Here is an 18677-nt window from a genome sequence, read left to right on the forward strand (position 1 = left end):
ATTTTTGTAGCTCATTGAATTTTATGGTCGGGGTCGACCATAACTTGGCCGAGAATTATGGAATTAAGAAAAATATGCGGTGGCAGCGTCCAACACGAGGAAAAACTTTTGGTGGCTTAATTGTCCTGGGCACGTAGTCATCCGGTAAAATCCAATATTCTTCATCTCTGACGGGGGTACACGGGTTCGGCGTAACCAAGTATGAGAGTTTCGATTCGGTACCATTTTGTTCTGCATTACAAAGCACAATTGAAAGACAATTAGAGATGGAATATATATGTATATAATATACATCAACCTCGGGCGGGAAACATATTTTCTTGCTTGAGATGGAGTTCAATACGCAGCCAAGCCCGAGGTAAGTTTAACAAACATTCCGTTTTGAAAACCTCTGACCCCGGTCGAGAAAGTTTAGTACCTCGCCCGATGTTCATCAAAAACATGATTCTTGGTCGAGAATCATATCACCTCGCTCGAGAATGACCCGAAAATTAAAACGCATAGTGCAGGAGGAATGAACATATGGGTTTAAAACAAAATAACAAAAGTTATTGTTACTCCGACTGTAACAAAAATAAACCAAACGAGAATCAAATAAAAACACATATGTTCAAATGTAGACATCAAGCAAGATTAACGCGCAAAAGGAGAAAGCATAAAAAATAAAGAACTACTCCTCCCAAAATCTTGAAACTTTTAAAGAGAATATTCACAATACTTTTCAGATTTTTAGGATTGTGCAGAGAGAATATTCACGATAAGGACATATGTTCTCTGAGATTAGTAATGACATGTACTGATTACTAAGGTACAAGTTTGTGTGCATTAAATTGGTTTTGCCGTACATTGAAGCTACCTCGGGCGAGAATTTTTCTACCTTGGTCGGGAATTATTCGAGCGGTCATCTGATATATTTAATGACATTTTGGTCATTTCACCTACTTCTGACACATCATAGTTAAAAGTGGGTTATTTAAGCATAATTGGAGGGGTGAGTCATTTCAACCTTTCAAAAGTTGTTGAAGTTCATTTGAGCCGATTTCCCCGAGAATCCGTTCTGAAACTCCTCTCCGTTCTGTTTCTTAGAATTTCGCTTCCTCTCTTCGTTGCATCTGAATCTTTGATTCTTCCATAAAATTTCTAGGGCACGATTTCAGAAATGTTTCTTACAACTTTGGCTGCAGATGAATGTGATTTAGGGTTGCTGCGCCGGCGAGAAGAGGACATGTTGCTCTCCTGAGAGGGCGAGTAGAGCTGGACGGATAGATTTGGAATTTGGATTTAGAAGAACAAGGAATTCTGGGACAATCTCCTCGGTGAACCGGCGAGATTTTTCCTCCGATGTTCAATGTCCAACTCAACTTCATCACCATTTTCGAAGAGCCTCTGAGTCCTCTTCTTGATGATCTTTGACAACATTATTCATCTTATGTGATGGTAAGCTCTGAAGATCAATGCATTAGTCTCTGTTTTTCTTCATGTCATATCTCTCTTGTCATTGATTCTTAGTTCTTCTTTAGTCTCGTTTTTTATGGTACCCAAATTCACTGGCTTCGTGCACCACTTTCTTGCCTCCGATATGCGACCACAAGTTCACTCCATTCCCGTACAAGTTCTTTCCAATCGCATCTTCTCGCATTTCTTCACCATTTCTTCTATTCTAACCCATTCAACTCGATCAAATCTGAATAATTATCCACTCTGTGGCTGTCCTCATGAAGCAATCATCAGCGCTCATGTTCAATCTCAATTACCAGAACAATCCCTGAACCATTTCAAACTAATGGTCCTTAAAGGCCTTTGTCCGAGTTCAAACTCTTTCAATAATGTATTGGGTTTACTTACTAAGTCAGGGGATTTAAACAAAGCTTGGTGTTTTTTCAATGAATTTCTGGGGAGGACTCACTTTGATGTATATAGTTTTGGGATAATGATTAAAGCCTTTTGTGAAGGTGGCAATGTAAGTAAAGGTTTTGAGCTTTTGGCTCAAATGGAGAGGATGGGTTTGTCTCCCAATGTTGTTATATACACTATTTTGATTGATGCCTGCTGCAAAAATGGTGACATTGAGCAGGCTAAAGTATTGTTTTCGAAGATGGGTGACCTTGGTTTGGTTGCTAACCAATATACTTACACTGTGATGATCAATGGGTTGTTCAAGAAAGGATGTAAGAAGGATGGATTTGAGCTTTATGAGAAGATGAATCTTATTGGGGTGTTTCCTAGTGTATATACTTATAACAGTCTTATTAACGAGTATTGCAGGGATGGGACATTGTGTCTCGCATTTAAGTTGTTCGATGAAATGCGTACAAGAGGAGTATCGTGTAATGTAGTCACTTACAATATTCTGATTGGTGGATTATGTCGTAACAGACAAGTTCTGAAAGCAGAATGGTTGTTAGAGCAAATGAAACTAGCTCATATAAATCCATCTACTATAACATTTAACTTGTTGATGGATGGGTTCTGTAACGTTGGAAAGTTTGATAAGGCCTTAAGTTATTTTGATGAGTTGAAGTTGATTGGTCTGTCTCCAACTTCAGTGACCTACAACATTTTGATTGCAGGTTTCTCAAAAGCAGGAAATTCTGCTGTAGTTTGTGAGTTAGTGAGAGAGATGGAGGACAGAGGCATTTCTCCCTCCAAAGTAACATACACGATTCTGATGGACGCCTTTGTTCGATCAGACGATGTGGGGAAAGCCTCTCAGATGTTTCATCTCATGAAGAAAGTCGGTTCAGTCCCGGATCAGTATACATATGGTGTTCTAATGCATGGTTTGTGTATGAAAGGTAACATGGTAGAGGCATCAAAGCTGTATAAATCAATGATTGAGACGCATCTACAACCTAATGATGTTATCTATAATACAATGATAAATGGGTACTGCAAGGAGTGCAACTCTTACAAGGCCTTGAAGTTTCTTCAAGAAATGGTCAGGAAAGGAATGACTCCAAGTCAGGCTAGTTATAGTTCTACCATTGAAGTCCTCTGCAAGGACGGGAAGTCGACCGAGGCGAAGGAGTTACTTAAAGAGATGATCGAGAACGGTTTGGACCCATCGGAATCTCTCTGTCGTAGGGTTGGTTATGCCTAATCTTGTGCATAAAAATAAGGGAGCTTTCAGTGAGACAAGGGATATGGAAGGTTGCATTTCTGTTATAAGAAAACTGTGGCTGTCTTGAACTTGGAAGCTAAATTTTGCCAATTGCCGAGGGGAGGTATGAGGAGCTCATTTTCCTTCATTATATCCTGTGACTACAAAAATTGGTACATAGGCAATTAGTCAGTATTGAAAGTTAAAGTGTCATCATAAATTATAGGTTATATATAATATAATTTTTGGGTCAATTTTATTATTTGTCTTCCATCTTTTATAATGATTTTTAAGTTATTGTTGTTATAAAATATTGGAATTAATTGACAAAATTATGTGATGATAAAATATGTTTTTATTAATTGAGTTGAAAATCTTTGTGTTAATTTGTTAAAATAGACGTGTCAAACTTGCCCATTTTATATCATCTAACTCTATGGTTTTTCTTTTTTTTTTGTTCAATAATTGGGCGAGGAGTGATTAAACTATCGATCTTTGGAATGATAACGAGTGTTTTCTCTATTAAATTATGTTCGGATTGACAATTCTATGATAATTTACCCACTTGAATTATCTTGTTGATATATAAAATAAACCTATGAAAAATTCTAAACAACTAACAAAATAACAAATTCCTTAAAAAGGTTGTTCATTTTAATTTTACATATCATCTTAATAAGAATTTGATTGAAAATAGATTCTGTATGTTAAAGGATAACTTGAAATTTTAGGAACAAAAGTAAAGCACAAAACAAATATTATGGACTGATTTTAAACGTAGAAAAATCAGTTACATCAAGGAGAATGATAATTGAGGTGTGGTATGCAAAAGAGAGCATAGTTTAACGGTAATTGACATATATCTCCATCGTTCATCCTTCACATGTTGTCCTAAGAAAAATAAACAATTAGGATGTGGTACAAAGTTCTTATATTTTCATGAAATTGAGATTTTGATATTTTCATCGACCTCGACATTTAAAACCTTAGTAGAGAACATCTATATCGTCACTTTTCTATATTGTAGCTAAAATTAGCTTCTCCCGACACTTGAGAAAGTATCTACATAATATGACGTTTGTTGATGATAAGCAATGCGTAGAAGATGTAGATGCAAGCAATTTTTTTTTTTTAAAAAAAAGCATTGGGAAAGACTCTTTTCTTCAACCAACTTTCTCATAATATATTTTTTTAAATATTTAAAGACATGTTTGATAGACCATCATAATTTATTTCTTATTTTTCAAGTTTTGATTTAGTGAATAAGTGTTTCACATGTTTGTTTTTTAAAACTATTTTTACATTCTATAATTCGAATAGTGAAAATTCTAAAAAAGAACATATTTATTTTTTCATGAGTATAGAAGTTTGATCCTCTAACTTCGAAGAAATGAGTAAATGTCAATTAACACCTAAGTATGTCCATATTAGCTAACTAATATATATTTGAACATACTATAATTTATCGAATATCTGTCGACTTAAGAAATATGGTGTCATATGAGTTTATCATTAGTTAATCTCAAAATTTACCGAGAGAAAGAGTAAATTTGAAAAATGTTAAAATATAATAGACGAAATAAAAACATTTTTCTTTATAGTACAATGGTGATGCCTACCATATTGAGAAAATTTTGAGTCAATATTAAATCTAGGTTATTAAAATACAAGATGACCCCAATTAAATTAAAAGATTTGGCATTTAATATAAATATTCTATATGAATTAATAAATATAGAATTAATTATAAATCATGATGGGTAAGGAAAAAATTACAATTTGTATTAATAGATTTGCTTCAAAATTATTTATTTATTATTAGAGGGCAATTTGGAGACCAGGTATCATAATTCAAATCTCAAAATCTAAAATGGTAAAATTCGAAAAGAAAAAATGAACTTTGTAAAATATTTGACCATTTGAAATAATTTCCCTAAATAAAATGATACGTGCAATAATTGATAAAAGAATTATTATTATTATTATTATTATAGGCGCAGAATTGCTGTTGGCCAAATTTGCCAATACGAGAGGGTGGCCTGATTATGTCCACCGCCGCCGTCCTCCACCGCCGTTGATGTCCTCCGTCGGTCCCCCGCCGAATCTCACAATCTCACTTTCTCCTCTGAATTTTTCAACAAATTTGACTCTTTGAAAACCCCTCTCTCACCAATCAGCGATTCCAAAAAGCCCCAGAAGACATCATTTGCGATCCATCATCGCCATGGCGAATGAGCATGTGCCTCCTTCCCCTTCATCGTCAATGGCGAGTGAGAATATGCCTTCTTCCCCTTCATCATCTTCCTCCTCCGCCGCCACTCCTTTGGGCAACTCCGTTATCCCTATAGCGAACAAACTCCAGGACATTTTCGCTCAGTTGGGCAGCCAATCCACCTTTGAGCTCCCTCAGGTTGCTGTCGTCGGGAGTCAGAGCAGTGGCAAGTCGAGCGTACTGGAAGCTCTCGTCGGCCGCGACTTCCTGCCGAGGGGTTCTGAAATCTGCACGCGCCGGCCATTGGTGCTTCAGCTCTTGCAGACCAAGACTGGCGAGGAGTATGGGGAGTTCTTGCACCTACCTGGGAAGAAATTCTACGACTTCTCTGAAATTAGGAGGGAAATTCGTGTAAGGCTTGTGTTTCTGGCTCTTGTACTCATACATTATTTGAACTCTTTGCGCGTTAAAGCTGAAACATGGTGGCGTTGGGAATTATGGAATCTGAAATATCAGTTCTGTTTTCCATCGAGTATTATTAACTGGAAATGCGATAGCTTTTTTTATTGAAAACTGTACAAGTGCTCTCGAACTATTTGGTATATCAGGTGGATTGTTGCATTAGATTTGGGATTCGGGTACTTATGGGGTTGTGAAATGAAACATCTGAAAAGATTTTACCACTGGGGTCTGGGGGTCGGCATAGAGAATGGAATGAGGAACTTGGGAAGTACACTGTTGCTGCTAGAACAATGGAGGATTTGAACTTTACATGCTAGGATATAGGGTAAAGAGCTGTAGAGCATTTGAAGTTCCTATCTGACATTGAGAATTCGCCAGTCATGTTAAAGCAAAGCCTCTAACTACTTTTGCTTACCTGCTGAATAATTGATCAGAAAGTTGTGAAGAAATGTCTGGTGGGAGGAGGTCCGGGATGATGTAATATTACAATACTTCTCAAGTGGCTTCAATTTATTATTAGACCCTAAAGATATGGAAGCATAACGTTATAGTAATGTTACATGCTTACAATTTAGAATTGAATAGGTTGTTTTTGTGCCTTTGATTACTTTCAAAGTTTTAAAAAAATCTCCTTTTTATTTAGCAACCCGGTTGTCTTTTGCTTTCTTTGTGAATCTCAACTTATTGGTCAAGATGTGTAACTGCTACTCACACTCAGACTCCTTCAAGCTGGAATGGTGTTTGGTTTCATCTAATTTATGAACAAACTTATAAGGTTTTCACAAAATTGCTCACAACCTCGTAAGACTATTCACATCCTCTTGTTTCTCATAATCTAACCTAGCATTACTACTAGCTAACAAACACAAGATGACTATTTCTCAGCAAGCCTTTCAAAATCTCAAAACCTACAAGCACAAAGCATTCTTCTAAATCTAGAACATAAACTGACTAAGGAGCGGGTAACTTAATTTATTTATTATTATTATTATTACCTTTAATTTTGGGATAAGAAACCAAGCTTTCAGTGAGAAAAAATGAAAGAGAACACATACAAAAGGGGGAAAGCAGCCCAAAGCCAAGGGGTATACAAAAAGGCAGCGCACCAACAGAGTCCGAAGCTAACTATACAAGTAGGGTCTCCAATTCAAAGAAATAAGATGTAAAGGGGCAAACCCAACTCTTTTTTTTTTTTGATTGGAAATGAGATATGTATTAAAATCAAAGGAGGATGTACAAAAAACGTATCTCCAAAGAGCCAAGGGGATTACAAAAAGGATTCTCAATTGGCGTAAATTTGCGAGAAACGGTAATGACAAAACTCATTGTAGAGGGAACGCCAAGTAGACGAGTGAAATTAGGCTCTCCCACAAATTCTCGTAGGCGTGTCTTCCCCTTGAAAAATCCTCTTATTCCTTTCAGCCCGTATCCTCCAAAGAAGAGCTATCACCGTATTAGACTAGAGGATTCTGGCATGACTGCCAAAAAAAAAGTTTTGTATATAAGTTGAAGAAGACTATTAGAGTTGTTCCCAAACAAAATGAAAATTTAGAGTTAACCTAGATAAGAAGAACTATTGAATATTCTTCAAAATCTAGAAGCTAAGTTTCAGCTGTTAATAGACCTCAAGAGATGATAAAGAATTGAAGCTCTCTCTCCCTTAGAGAATAAGAACTCACAAGTAGAACAAATAAAGGAAAGAAAGTAATCTTTAAGAACTTGTTGTAGATTGGACTGAGAATTTCTATCTGCAGTCTTGAAGAAGAAACACTTTAGAAGATGGATTGTTCTTTGTTATTTTGGATTGAAGCCATTTTTTTTTTCTTTTTTGTATAGTTAGTTTAGGTTCTTGGTTTCTTTTGTAGGGTAGTTGTTTTTTTGGCCTTTTTGTATTTTTTCCTTGATGAAAGTTGGTTTTTGAATAAGAAAATGATATCTAATTCTCCATTGCCTCTGTGGCAAGCTGAGAGATAGGTGAAAGCTTATGGGAGACTAAATACCTTTGTCCGGGGAGCCTGAAAAGAAGCTAATTTCCTAGGCTAGAAAGAATTGCATTACAAAGACTCAAATGCCCTCCCCTAAAATGAGAGAAGTCCCCCATTTTCAAGAGATCTTGGTGGTCTTAGAGTTCTGTTTTCTTTTTTCTATTAATAAGAAACGAAGAAAGATACATTAAAAAATAAAGAGAGTGAAACAAACTAAAGGCCTGAGGGATGAGGGATCCCTAAGCCTAAATAGAAGGTATTAAATAAAAGGCTTCCCGCTAAAGAGATAAGAAGAGGAGATATTACAAAAGAAATTGTAAAAGATTTTATAGGGAAGGGGATTCTTTGATTATGCACTCCCGCCAACTGCAGTTGCTAGATGAAAAGGCAACAGATGCTAATACTCAATTTTTTTTTTCAATATTTTGAAGAAGTTGGCATTTTCCTTGTTCCAATCAATATGATTTGAATTAGAGTGGGTTAGGTGGATAAAAGCTTAAGAAGTAAGGTAAGTTGGTTTAGCGTGGAGTTTCTTCTTCAAGTTGGTTCGGTTGGGAATAGTTTGAAGAGTTTCTCGGAGCTCTTAAAGGCAGCCTAAAGGTTTAGATGTCGGGTTTTTGAGCAGGGGTCGTTTGGTTTTCCCATGTTGTCCAACAAATGGAGTTATCTTTTTTTTTTTTTTGAACAAGATACGGACTTTTCATTGAAATTATGAAAAGATACAAAGTAGTTCAAAGATACAAACCCCCAAGGGAGTGAGGGGAGAAAGAGAAGAATAATGTACAAATTATTGAGAAATGAGAGCATCCCAAGAAACAATTTCACCCCCTTCTAAAGATTATTTAACAAATGAAGTTATCTTTTGAAACTGTAAGGGTGTCTTCTGCAGCAAGTTTTTTGAAGAACTTTTGCTTTTCATTCTTGATGGTTTGTGTGGAGCCTTTCGGTTTTGCATCTTGATGAGCTGTTGTTAGAAGAGGATGCTCAATTCCTCTTATTGCTTGATCAGCTTTTCTTATCTTGGAGTTAGAATGATTTTGACAAAGTAAAGACCTTTTGCTTATAAGTTCTTTCTAGAAGGAAGTTTGGAGTTTGAAGCTGAACGAGTTTGAAGTTTCAGTGTTGCATAACCTTGTAACTTGAAGTTGTTTTTGAAGTGGTTACTAAGGTTAAAGTTCATTAAGTCTTCTGAAGACTGGTCCATGCAAGTGGGAGGTTTATCATGCTTGAAGATCCAGTTTTTCCTAAAGCCTTTATTCAATGTTCTTATTTGTCTTTTATCTTTCTGCTTCTGTAGGGTTGTGTTTCCCTCTTTGGGTTCTTGATTTCTCTTTTCTTCCCTCCCTTTCGGAGATTGTATCCTTTGAACAATTTTTGTTTCTTTTCATTAATCAATGAGAAGTTCGTATCTTGTTCCAAAAAAAAAAACAAAAGAAATTGTGTAAGACACTTCAATTTGAGGCCGTATATTGAATTCGATCACAAAAGTTGTCTAAATATAAATCTTATCTTAGAAACATCTAGAGTTTCTCTCTTTCCAAAGAAGCCACGAGAGAGCTAACAAGTGTTTGACCAAAGAACTTTGCCTTTTCCTTTAAACCATAGATTGGCTAGCACCACTATGAGCCCATCTTCTATGTTCTTTGAGGGCACCAAACAAAATAAAATCAATTGAAAATGAAATTACAGCCTTTTTTGGTTCATGATTTCTTTTATATTCTCTCATTCTTTCCTTTGGGTTTGAAAAAAAGAGACTATCATTAAATAATCAATATTGTGGACCTAATTTAGCAATTTCAATCCAATTTACTCATTCTAGCTTAGAAGCCTTCCGATGAATGTGGAAAAAAATTTGAACACATAAAAAGTAGGTGAAAGCTTGGAGGATTTGGTATGAGAGGAATCAAAGAATCTTCAAAGGGAAAGAAAACTCCATAGTCCATTCCTGGGAAGTTGTTCATACTTTTGTCTCTTCTTGGTGCCTCATTGATAAATTGTTTTGTAATTATAGTTTCATGAGTCTAAACGCCAATTGGAAACCTTTTTTGTAACTTTTGGCGTTGGGTCTGCTCTTCCCCACTCTTTTGTTCATCCTCTTTTTGATAATGAAATTCTCTGTTTCTTATAAAAAAATGGGCACTGAATAAGATTTTGGAAGGACTAGTGGATAGGTCCGTATGAGTTGGAGACAATGCTTCCTGATATTTACAATATTTCCATGAAGGAACACGCCACAATAGCTAATTGTTGGAATGAGAACCATCAAAGATTCAGATCTTGGCTTTAGAAGAGGTCTTTTTGATATGGAAACGAGTAGTTGGTTGGCCTAATTGATAGAATGGATGCCAAGGTGGTCCCTATCCTCAACATGGTGTTTTTTTGTGTAAATCAGCCTCCGAATCACAAGGGCACAACTTTATCAGCTGTACACTTTCAGCATCTGTATGGACCCATTTCCTTACAGCTTTTGGGTGGAGTCTGTGCCTCCCAAAAAGAATTCCAGATCGGTTTGAGACAATTTTTTTGATGCATCCTTTCAAGAAAGAAGGCTATTCTATGGATGAACATAAATAGGGTTTACATTTGGATTGTTTGGAAAGAAAGGAATTCTAGAATCTTCAAGGATATCAATCAATCGCTCCAATAGTTGATTGACTCCATTATCTTTTTGGCTTTATCTTGGTGCAGAAGTGTAAATCCTTTTGATAGATATAGTTTAAATTCCTTATATCCAGCTGGAGAAGCTTTTTGTACCTTCATTGGATAGGCATTTTTTGTATATTTCATGATATCAGTGAAATTTGTTTCCTATCAAAAAAAAAAAAAAGATAGAATAGATGCAACTTGGTTGGGAAGAGGTCTGGATAAAGTGGTTTGGTCTCTTGACCCTTCCGAAGCTTTTACTACTAAATCAACATTTATAAAGCTGATAGAGACTGGAGGCATATGTGTGGAAGTTTAACATCCCTAGGAAGGTGAAAGTCTTCCCGTGGAGCTTGCCTCATAGAAGCTTAAATACCTAAGAGAGATTACAAAAGAAATTTAGAAATTGGACTTTATACCTTTGGCGTGCAGCCTTTGCTTGAAAAATGGAGGGAGCTTGGATCACAAAGAACTACCTGTGCTCGGTGTTTTGCCTATCTTTTTTGCGCCCCTAGCTTGATTGATGATTGGATAATGGAGTTCTTAAATGGTTGGTAGCTTAGGGGAAGAGCGAAAGTTTTATGGCAATGTGCTTCTAGAGCTTTGGAATATATGGAGGAGAGAAGAAACCAAAGATTTTTTGAGAGCGCAGTAGGCTCGTTTGACTCTTTTAGAAATAGTGTGCAGCTTACTACATCCTTGTGGTGTTTAAACACAAGAAATTCTTTTTTATCCATGATTCTTTAAGATTGGAAAGTTTTGATCCACTAACTTTTTGTTGGGAGGGATGGAATCTCATGCCCATATTTTTTTCTTTTGGAGTTTACTGCAACAATATGGTCCTTGGTGTTCAAAGAGTTTGGGTTGAGTTGGTTCATTCCAAAGATCTGTAAAGAGGCTTTTTTTTTCAGCTGTTAATTGGTTCTTATTTTAAAAAAGAAGCGCTCGTTATTTGGCATAATGCAGTGATAGCCACTGTTTGGAGGATGCGGTTTGAAAGGAATCAAAGAATCTTCAAAAGGCAAACATAAACTCTATAGTTTGCTCTTGGGAAGTTGTTCATACTTTTGCTTTTTCTTGGTGCCTTATTGACAAGTTGTTTTGTAATTATAGCTTTATGAGTCTTAACGCCAATTGGAAGTCTTTTTTTGTAACAGTTGGCCTTGGGGATTGCTTTTCTCCTTTTGTATCTTCTCCTTTTGACAATGAAATTCTCTGTTTCTTATAAAAAAAAAAAGAAAAAATTTTTTGTTGGGTGGGGGCTTTGTCATCCCCTACCCTTTGGTTGTTATTTTGTTTCTTGTGTTTATAAATTTTGTTTCTTTTCTGAAAAAAAAAATTGTTAAAATCTGCAAACTTATCTTTGGACAACCTATTATTTCTTTCCATCCAAATAGATCAAAGAGTAGATCTAGTGATGCTCTTAAAAACTATTCTTGCATGTATGAATCACTTTAGAAAACAACTTGAAATTCAAAGAGAAAAGAGCCGGAGGGCTTACGTAAGTCTTTCCAACCAAACTGAGAGGGCTGGAACTTTCCCTGCACCTATCTTTCCCAAACTAAACAAAACATACCTTACCATACAAGGAACTCAAAGCATAAAAAGACCAACTAACTCGAGGAAGGTAAGCTTTCCTCTTTGCCCCTCCTAACATACTTATTAACAAATTTGGCCTCCCATTACCCTCGAGGTACATAGCACCTTGTCCTCAAGGTGGAAATCTGGAAATTGTTGCTGATAGAGGGTGCAAGATTCCCATGTAGCCTTGAGTTCGGGGAGCCCTTGCCAGCGCACTAGAATCTCAACATCGTTGTCAATGGGATTGCAGCAGGCAGCCATGACCTCTTTTAGGGGTGGTAATCCATTCAAATGAGTTCGAGAGTGTGGGAGGATGGTTCTGAATGACAGCTGCGAAAAAATCTATGGAGACACTCTCCCATGGTCTTTGTGGTACAGGCTACGATTCCAAGAGCCTCAGGACTTCGACATGGTACAAATATCTAAATTTTCTATTTTTAGATACTTTTTCAGACCTATTGCCGATACTAAGTAGCAGCCAAAAATTTGTATCCTTTTTTCATGATATTATGCATGGATCAGATATATCATGGCAACTTCTTCAGGAAAAAAAAGATTCCGAGTACGTCTGGTCAAAGTCTATCTTGTCTTTACCACGCCTTGGCTAACAATGAATTTGAGTTTTTCTCATATCCGCGGGTTCTTCAATTTGCTTTCTCCCTGACTTATTAAGGGAAAGACGAAGTAAGAGCATGCTATTGAAGACATTGCAACAGATGTTGGGAAGGCCTCCGTTGATTGTGTACAAACAAAATACGAGTCCAAAGGTAGGGTAAGAAAGGGTTTAGCTAATGGAGATCTCGCTGATTGACTCATAAAGTCTTGCATCTTCACATCAAGAGTTGAAAAGTTTCGGCCGAAACAAAAGAAAAAGGATGCACGGGAACTGTTGAGAGGTTCCATATTGCCGAGCCGAAGGGCAACACTTCTGGACGTGATCGTAGTATGTCATGTCATCTTGGCCCTGCAGCATTGAAGAGTCTCTATGTAGCAGAGAAAAGAGTCGAGTCGATCAGGCTCGACGACCGGAAAAAGCAAAACGAAAGACGGATTTGGCCAAAAAAGAAGCAACGCTATGGATGCCATGACCGGGCGGAAATGAATGTGCTATTTTCAAATTGATTGATAGGTAGCCTGTTCTAATAGATCGAAAGAGTCGAAATGTCTCGAAAGGGAATCCATCAATAATAACGAGAAATCTCCCTCTATTCGGCAAAGAATCACGAGCCTTGCAGAGCAAGGTTCTTTAGACTATTGTTCTCATCAAATATACCGAACTTAAGTGAAACAAGGATTGTGGCCACTCTATAGGGATGCTCATCCGACATGGCATGAATCACCGAACCTGCACTTAGAAATAGTAATGCTTTAATGTTTTTAAAAAAAGGCGGTGGCCCGGTTTGAAAATACCAACTAACACTTTCTTTAAAAAATGCTGCCATTCTATCGAGATTTCAAAAGCAGCAAACATTAAAGAAAGAGATCAAAATGCGTTTTTCCTACTCAATCTTTTTTATAGAAAGAGCATTCGGGAGCATAAGCAAGTTTAGTAGTTTCAACCTCTGTAATCGATCGATGGGAACCTCGAAGCGGTGTCAGATTCCACAACTTTCTTCAATTGCAAAATATGGAACACAGGGTGGATGCAGGCCTCCGACGGTAGCTCCAACTTGTAGGCCACAATGGCCATATGTTCCAGGATGCGGTAAGGGTGCCAAAGAACTTCAGAGACAACTTTTCATTCTGTTTATTGGCTAGTGAAGATTGGCGGTATGGGCGAATATCGACGATGAACTCAGCCTCGGTGCGACGGCGATTGGTGAACATTTTCATGCACGCTTAGGCTACAGCTAGGTGTCCTTTAAGGAGTGCTAAGGTTGGGTCTCGCTCGAGAGCTATTGATCAATAGTAGAGTTGGAGGTGCACAATTCACCATAAATAGTAACGAAGGTGGGGGTCAGCCATAAACATGGAAGGGTGTTGTGCCAATAGAAATATGGAATGTGGTGTTATACCAATATTCCACCCATGCGATCCATGCTCCCCATTTTTTGGGTGGTAGGCCGTACTCAGGTATAGCTGAGTGCCCTGGAGACGGAATAATCCAATCAAGAAATGGCTAATGAAAATTTTGTCACAATCAGAGATGATCGACTAGGGAAACCCGTGCAGCCTCATGATTTCTCTTACAAAAATAGCAGCCACAGTTTTGGTTGTGAAGGGATGGCGAAGGTTGATGAAGTGAGCATACTTGCTGAGACGATCAACCACCATGATCGTGTCATGCCCTTCAGATCGTGGTAAGCCCTCTACGAAATCTATGGTGATGTCTTCCCAAATCTGATCGGGTGGTGGGTAGAGGTTGGAGCAATCCGATGAGGGAGGTGGGGAGCTGTTTGTTTTTCTGACATACTGTGCAGCGTTCAACATAATCCTTGATGGCACTCTTCATTTCAGTCTAGTATAGTTCTCTGGTGTGGTGCGTATATGTTCAGAGGAACCCCGAACGATCGACCATAATCAAATCATGGTAGGTGTGCAGGATGGTGGGTATCAGAAAAGAAGATTTTGGGAGGACCAAGCAGTTTTTGTATAAGAGAGTACCTTGTTGGAGCCAATATCGTGGGACGCTGTCGGGGTCGGCGGTCAGCCGTTAGATAAGTTGGGATAGGTTGGGTTCTGAGAGACCTTTGTTTTTACTACCTCCACAGTGAGAACGACTTGAACAGTCAACGGCCAAGTCTACTATGGGCAACATCCTGGACAGGGTGTCAGCAACATTATTTTCAAGGCCTGAGTAGTAATGGATTTCGAAATCTTACCCTAACAACTTGGAAATCCATTTATGGTATTTCGGTTGAATAACGTGCTGCTCGAGGAGGTGCTTCAGGGCTTGATGATCGGTTCAAAATAAGAATTTTTGAACCAAAAGGTAGAGCCTCAACTGTTGCACTGCCAAAACGTTTGCCATCAACTCCCGTTCGTAAATGGACTTTGTATGGGTGCGGTTTGCACCCACCTTCTCTGGGTCAGCTTCACTGCCTGAGCGGATACCCAATGTCCTAGTTACTCGATCTTGTCCTTCGCAAACTGACATTTGGAGACGGTTGGCTTATAGTTGGTTGTCACAGAGCATATTGAAAGCCACGGCCAGATGGGTGATATGTGTGCTGAGATTCGGGCCGTACACAAGAATATCGTAAAAAAAAAAGAACAAGTATGAATTTACTCAAGAAAGGACGTAAGATGTTGTTTATCAATACTTGGAAAGTTGGGGGGGCATTTGTTAACCCAGACGACATGATCAGGAACTCATAGTGTCCTCATAAGTTCTGAAAGCTATCTTCGCTATATCCGCCATGTGAACTTGGATGTGATGGTACTCCAACTTTAGGTCGATCTTTGAACAAACCTGAGAACCATGTAACTCATCAGCAATTCCTCGATGGCAAGGATGGAGAACTTATACAGACCATGACGCTGTTGAGGGTGTGGTGATCCACGTTAAACCACCAAATCCTATCTTTTTTCTTTACAAGAAGTATCGGGATCGTATAGGGACTAATGCTTGTTCATATCACCCCTGCGGTCAGTATCACGTCGATCAAGTGCTCAATGTCGGCCTTTTGGATGTGAGGGTAACGGTATGGTCGAACATTGATGGGGCTTGGCCTTTCGGTTACTGGATCCAGTGGTCGACACTGCTCTGTGGGGGGAGGCCCTGGGAAGGGTGGAGAACATTGTTGTATTCATTCATTCTCAATGGCGTCGATATGTTGGTGTGCGGGTGTTGAACTTTCATCAGCGGTGACCCTTGTGTTGGCTGTCTGAGCTCGGAATTCCACCAGAAACCCTTAGTCTTGGGTGTCCCATGACTTCGTCATTGCCTTCAGTGATATCTTCGCCTTCGTCAAGGTTGGATTTCCAAGTAAGACCATCCACACATCCTTGTGTCTGAATGTCATGGTCAGAGCTTTCCAGTCCATTTCCAGGAGGTCCAGCGTTTGGAGCCACCGGATATCGAGGACCACGTCCGTACCTTTGACTCATGGGAAGAAAGTTCTCCACCATCACCAACTCAGTGAGATTCAAAACGACTATGGGGCAGATACCTCGTCTCGGAACGACAATTCTTGTGCACATGATGACACCACAGTTCATCGTCTGTGAGCAAGGGAGTTTCAGGCTGTCAACGACCGTCTATGCGATGAAGTTATGGGCACCCTGCAGTATATCAACACAATCACCTCCTCTTGTTCGATGTGGCCACGAACTTCCATAGTTTTCGGCATCGAAAACCCCACCACATATTAAGAGAGAGCTCAACGACTTCCCCTACCTCTACGGTCTGCATTACAAGGGTTTCTTCGATTTTCAGATATGATTCCACTCCACCTGATCTACCTAGTTGTGGACCAACAAAATGCTAAGTTCCTTGCTCTTGCACCAATGCCCCATTATGTACTTCTTCTCGTAGCGAAAGCACATGTCATTTTCATTTCGTGATTGAAGTTCTATATTGATAAGGCATTTAAAGTGATTCTCCCTCTTTGGTGAAGGGTTGTGGCTGGAAAACGTGACAGTACACATGGGGTAGGGTTTCAGCCAACATAGGGGCAGACCTATGCAGGGAACACATTGGGCTTGGGGTTAACTGGGCTGGTTTGTGCAGGTATGGAATGGGCTGGCCCGATCTTACAGGTTTTGGCTTGCTCCTAATTTTCGATGAGCTAGGTTGTCCGCATCACTTTCTCAAGCTCAACAGGCTCCCAACAGAGGACCTCTGCCCTAATGATGTCGTCCAATCCATTATGAACGTATTTTCAAGGATCTCCTTCGATAAGTGTGGCAGTGGCACGGGCAATGCCTGGAAGGTTTTCAAGTACTTGGCGACTGTCGCCTCCTATTTTACTGAGAGCAAACGAATGCAGAGGCTCTGGTCCTGGGCTATCCCAAGACCGGCGTGCAGTTGTTTCGTAGATCCTCCCAACCTTTGAATGGCAGGCGTCCCCCTTCGTTCCATCACTACCAAGCTAAGGTAGCTCTGTTGAAGCTAACCACGACCACCGTAGCTTTTTCCTTGTCTGTTAGCCTATTGAGTTCGAAATATTGTTCTACACAAAATATCCAAGCATCAAAGTCATCGTCGTCGAAGATGGGCATCTCGATCTTTCTGAACTTATTGTGGTCGTACATTGCCTCCTTTGTTCTTCCGGTGTGTGCTTCTCGTTTTGGCCTGGTGCTGCATAGTGGGGAGTCTCTTGTTTCATTTGGAGGCCTTCTCTTTGGTGTGGATCCATCCACAACACTCGAACTTGGGGATTTAAGCTTTCTCGCTACCAACTCAGTTGCTATGGCCTTCAATGTCTTCTGTGTTTCCTCATCTTTACGTTGTTGTTCTTGAGCTTTGGTTGTCAACTGGTTCGCGGTCTCACGAATTGAGTTATCGAGCTTTCCATCATTGGTAGATGACCTAGCTCATTCTTGATACACCCGATTTCCTTGTCTATGAGTTTCATACGTTCTTCCCATTTTTTTGAGCCATTTCTCTGATACCAATTTGTAAGGAATCATCTTAGAAAACAACTTGACATTCAAATAGAAAAGATCCCGTGGGCTTAAAAAAGTCTCTCTCGCCAAATTGAGAGGGTTGGAACTCTCCCTACACCAATCTTTCCCAAACTAAACAAAACATGTCCTGCCATACCAGGAACCCAAAGCATAAAAAGACCAACTAACTTGAGGAAGGTGAATTTCCCTCTTTGCCCCTCCTAAAATACTTATTAACAATTTGGGGCCTTACAAAATACTACAAATTTTGAACCAACTGACGAGGCCATGCTGCCTGTCAAAAAGGGTAATCTACTGATTCTTTGTTGTTGCCACTGCCTGTCAAAAAGGGTAATGTACTGATTCTTTGTTGTTGCCACAGTTATAGCAAACCTAAGGGCACAAAACCAAGTGGTAATTTTTCTTTTGGACTCTATTTTAAGTGTTCAAGTCTTGTAAGCAAGAGTCCAAAGGAAACATTTCACTTTCTTAGGCACCTTGACCTTCCAAATATAATCAAGAAATCATCTATCTTCTTACCTTTTGAGGTCATTAGAATGGTACTCTGGGAGCATATTTAGTACTAGTCTCTTCTTCTGTACATTTCATAGTAGATGTCAATACAATATTTATCTCTCTAGCTATCCGCCGAAGTGAGTGACATATTTTTGCATTTATAGTATGTTGAAACATATTAATGACCTTCAACTTGCAATGTGCCATTTTTTTATGGTGTAGGCTGAGACTGATCGGGAGGCCGGAGGAAATAAAGGTGTCTCAGACAAGCAAATTCGTCTGAAGATCTTTTCACCAAATGTTCTTGATATAACTTTGGTTGATCTTCCTGGTATAACTAAAGTTCCAGTTGGAGATCAACCTTCTGATATTGAAGCTCGCATTAGGACAATGATTTTGTCATACATTAAAGTTCCAAGCTGTTTGATTCTTGCTGTTTCACCAGCAAATTCAGATTTAGCTAACTCAGATGCTCTTCAGGTTGCCGGAAATGCTGATCCTGATGGTAAGTTATTTCACAGAATTTACTCCATGAACTAGCACTTTATTCCCATCTAACTCATGCATTTCATGTGTGTTCACAGGTCTTAGAACGATTGGGATAATCACAAAGGTGATCCATAATTTT

General features: G+C 38.9%; 2 protein-coding genes across 2 annotated transcripts in view; both read left to right on the plus strand.

The window, feature by feature from the left end:
* The first annotated feature begins 1000 nt into the window (after nt 1-1000).
* On the plus strand, nt 1001-3362 carry LOC111008514 (Pentatricopeptide repeat (PPR-like) superfamily protein). The gene has a single exon (XM_022281251.2). The coding sequence runs from the start codon at nt 1532-1534 to the stop codon at nt 3098-3100; it is 1569 nt and encodes a 522-aa protein (XP_022136943.1). The 5' UTR covers nt 1001-1531; the 3' UTR covers nt 3101-3362.
* A 1723-nt stretch (nt 3363-5085) lies between these two features.
* The window catches only part of LOC111008327 (dynamin-related protein 3B), a 49759-nt gene continuing 36167 nt past the window's right edge, over nt 5086-18677 (plus strand). Inside the window, exons 1-3 of the mRNA XM_022280983.2 lie at nt 5086-5723; nt 18272-18554; nt 18634-18662. Of these exons, the coding sequence (XP_022136675.2) occupies nt 5325-5723; nt 18272-18554; nt 18634-18662 (711 nt within the window). The 5' untranslated portion in view covers nt 5086-5324. The remainder of the gene's footprint in view (nt 5724-18271; nt 18555-18633; nt 18663-18677) is intronic.

This window comes from Momordica charantia (genome assembly GCF_013281855.1).
Source record: "Momordica charantia cultivar OHB3-1 chromosome 4 unlocalized genomic scaffold, Mcharantia_2.0 BLBB01000004.1, whole genome shotgun sequence".
Taxonomy (NCBI): Eukaryota; Viridiplantae; Streptophyta; class Magnoliopsida; order Cucurbitales; family Cucurbitaceae; genus Momordica; species Momordica charantia.

Coding starts and splice junctions, on each gene's coding strand:
- LOC111008514 (XM_022281251.2), top strand. CDS start 1,532: ATGGTACCCAAATTCACTGGCTTCGTGCACCACTTTCTTGCCTCCGAT.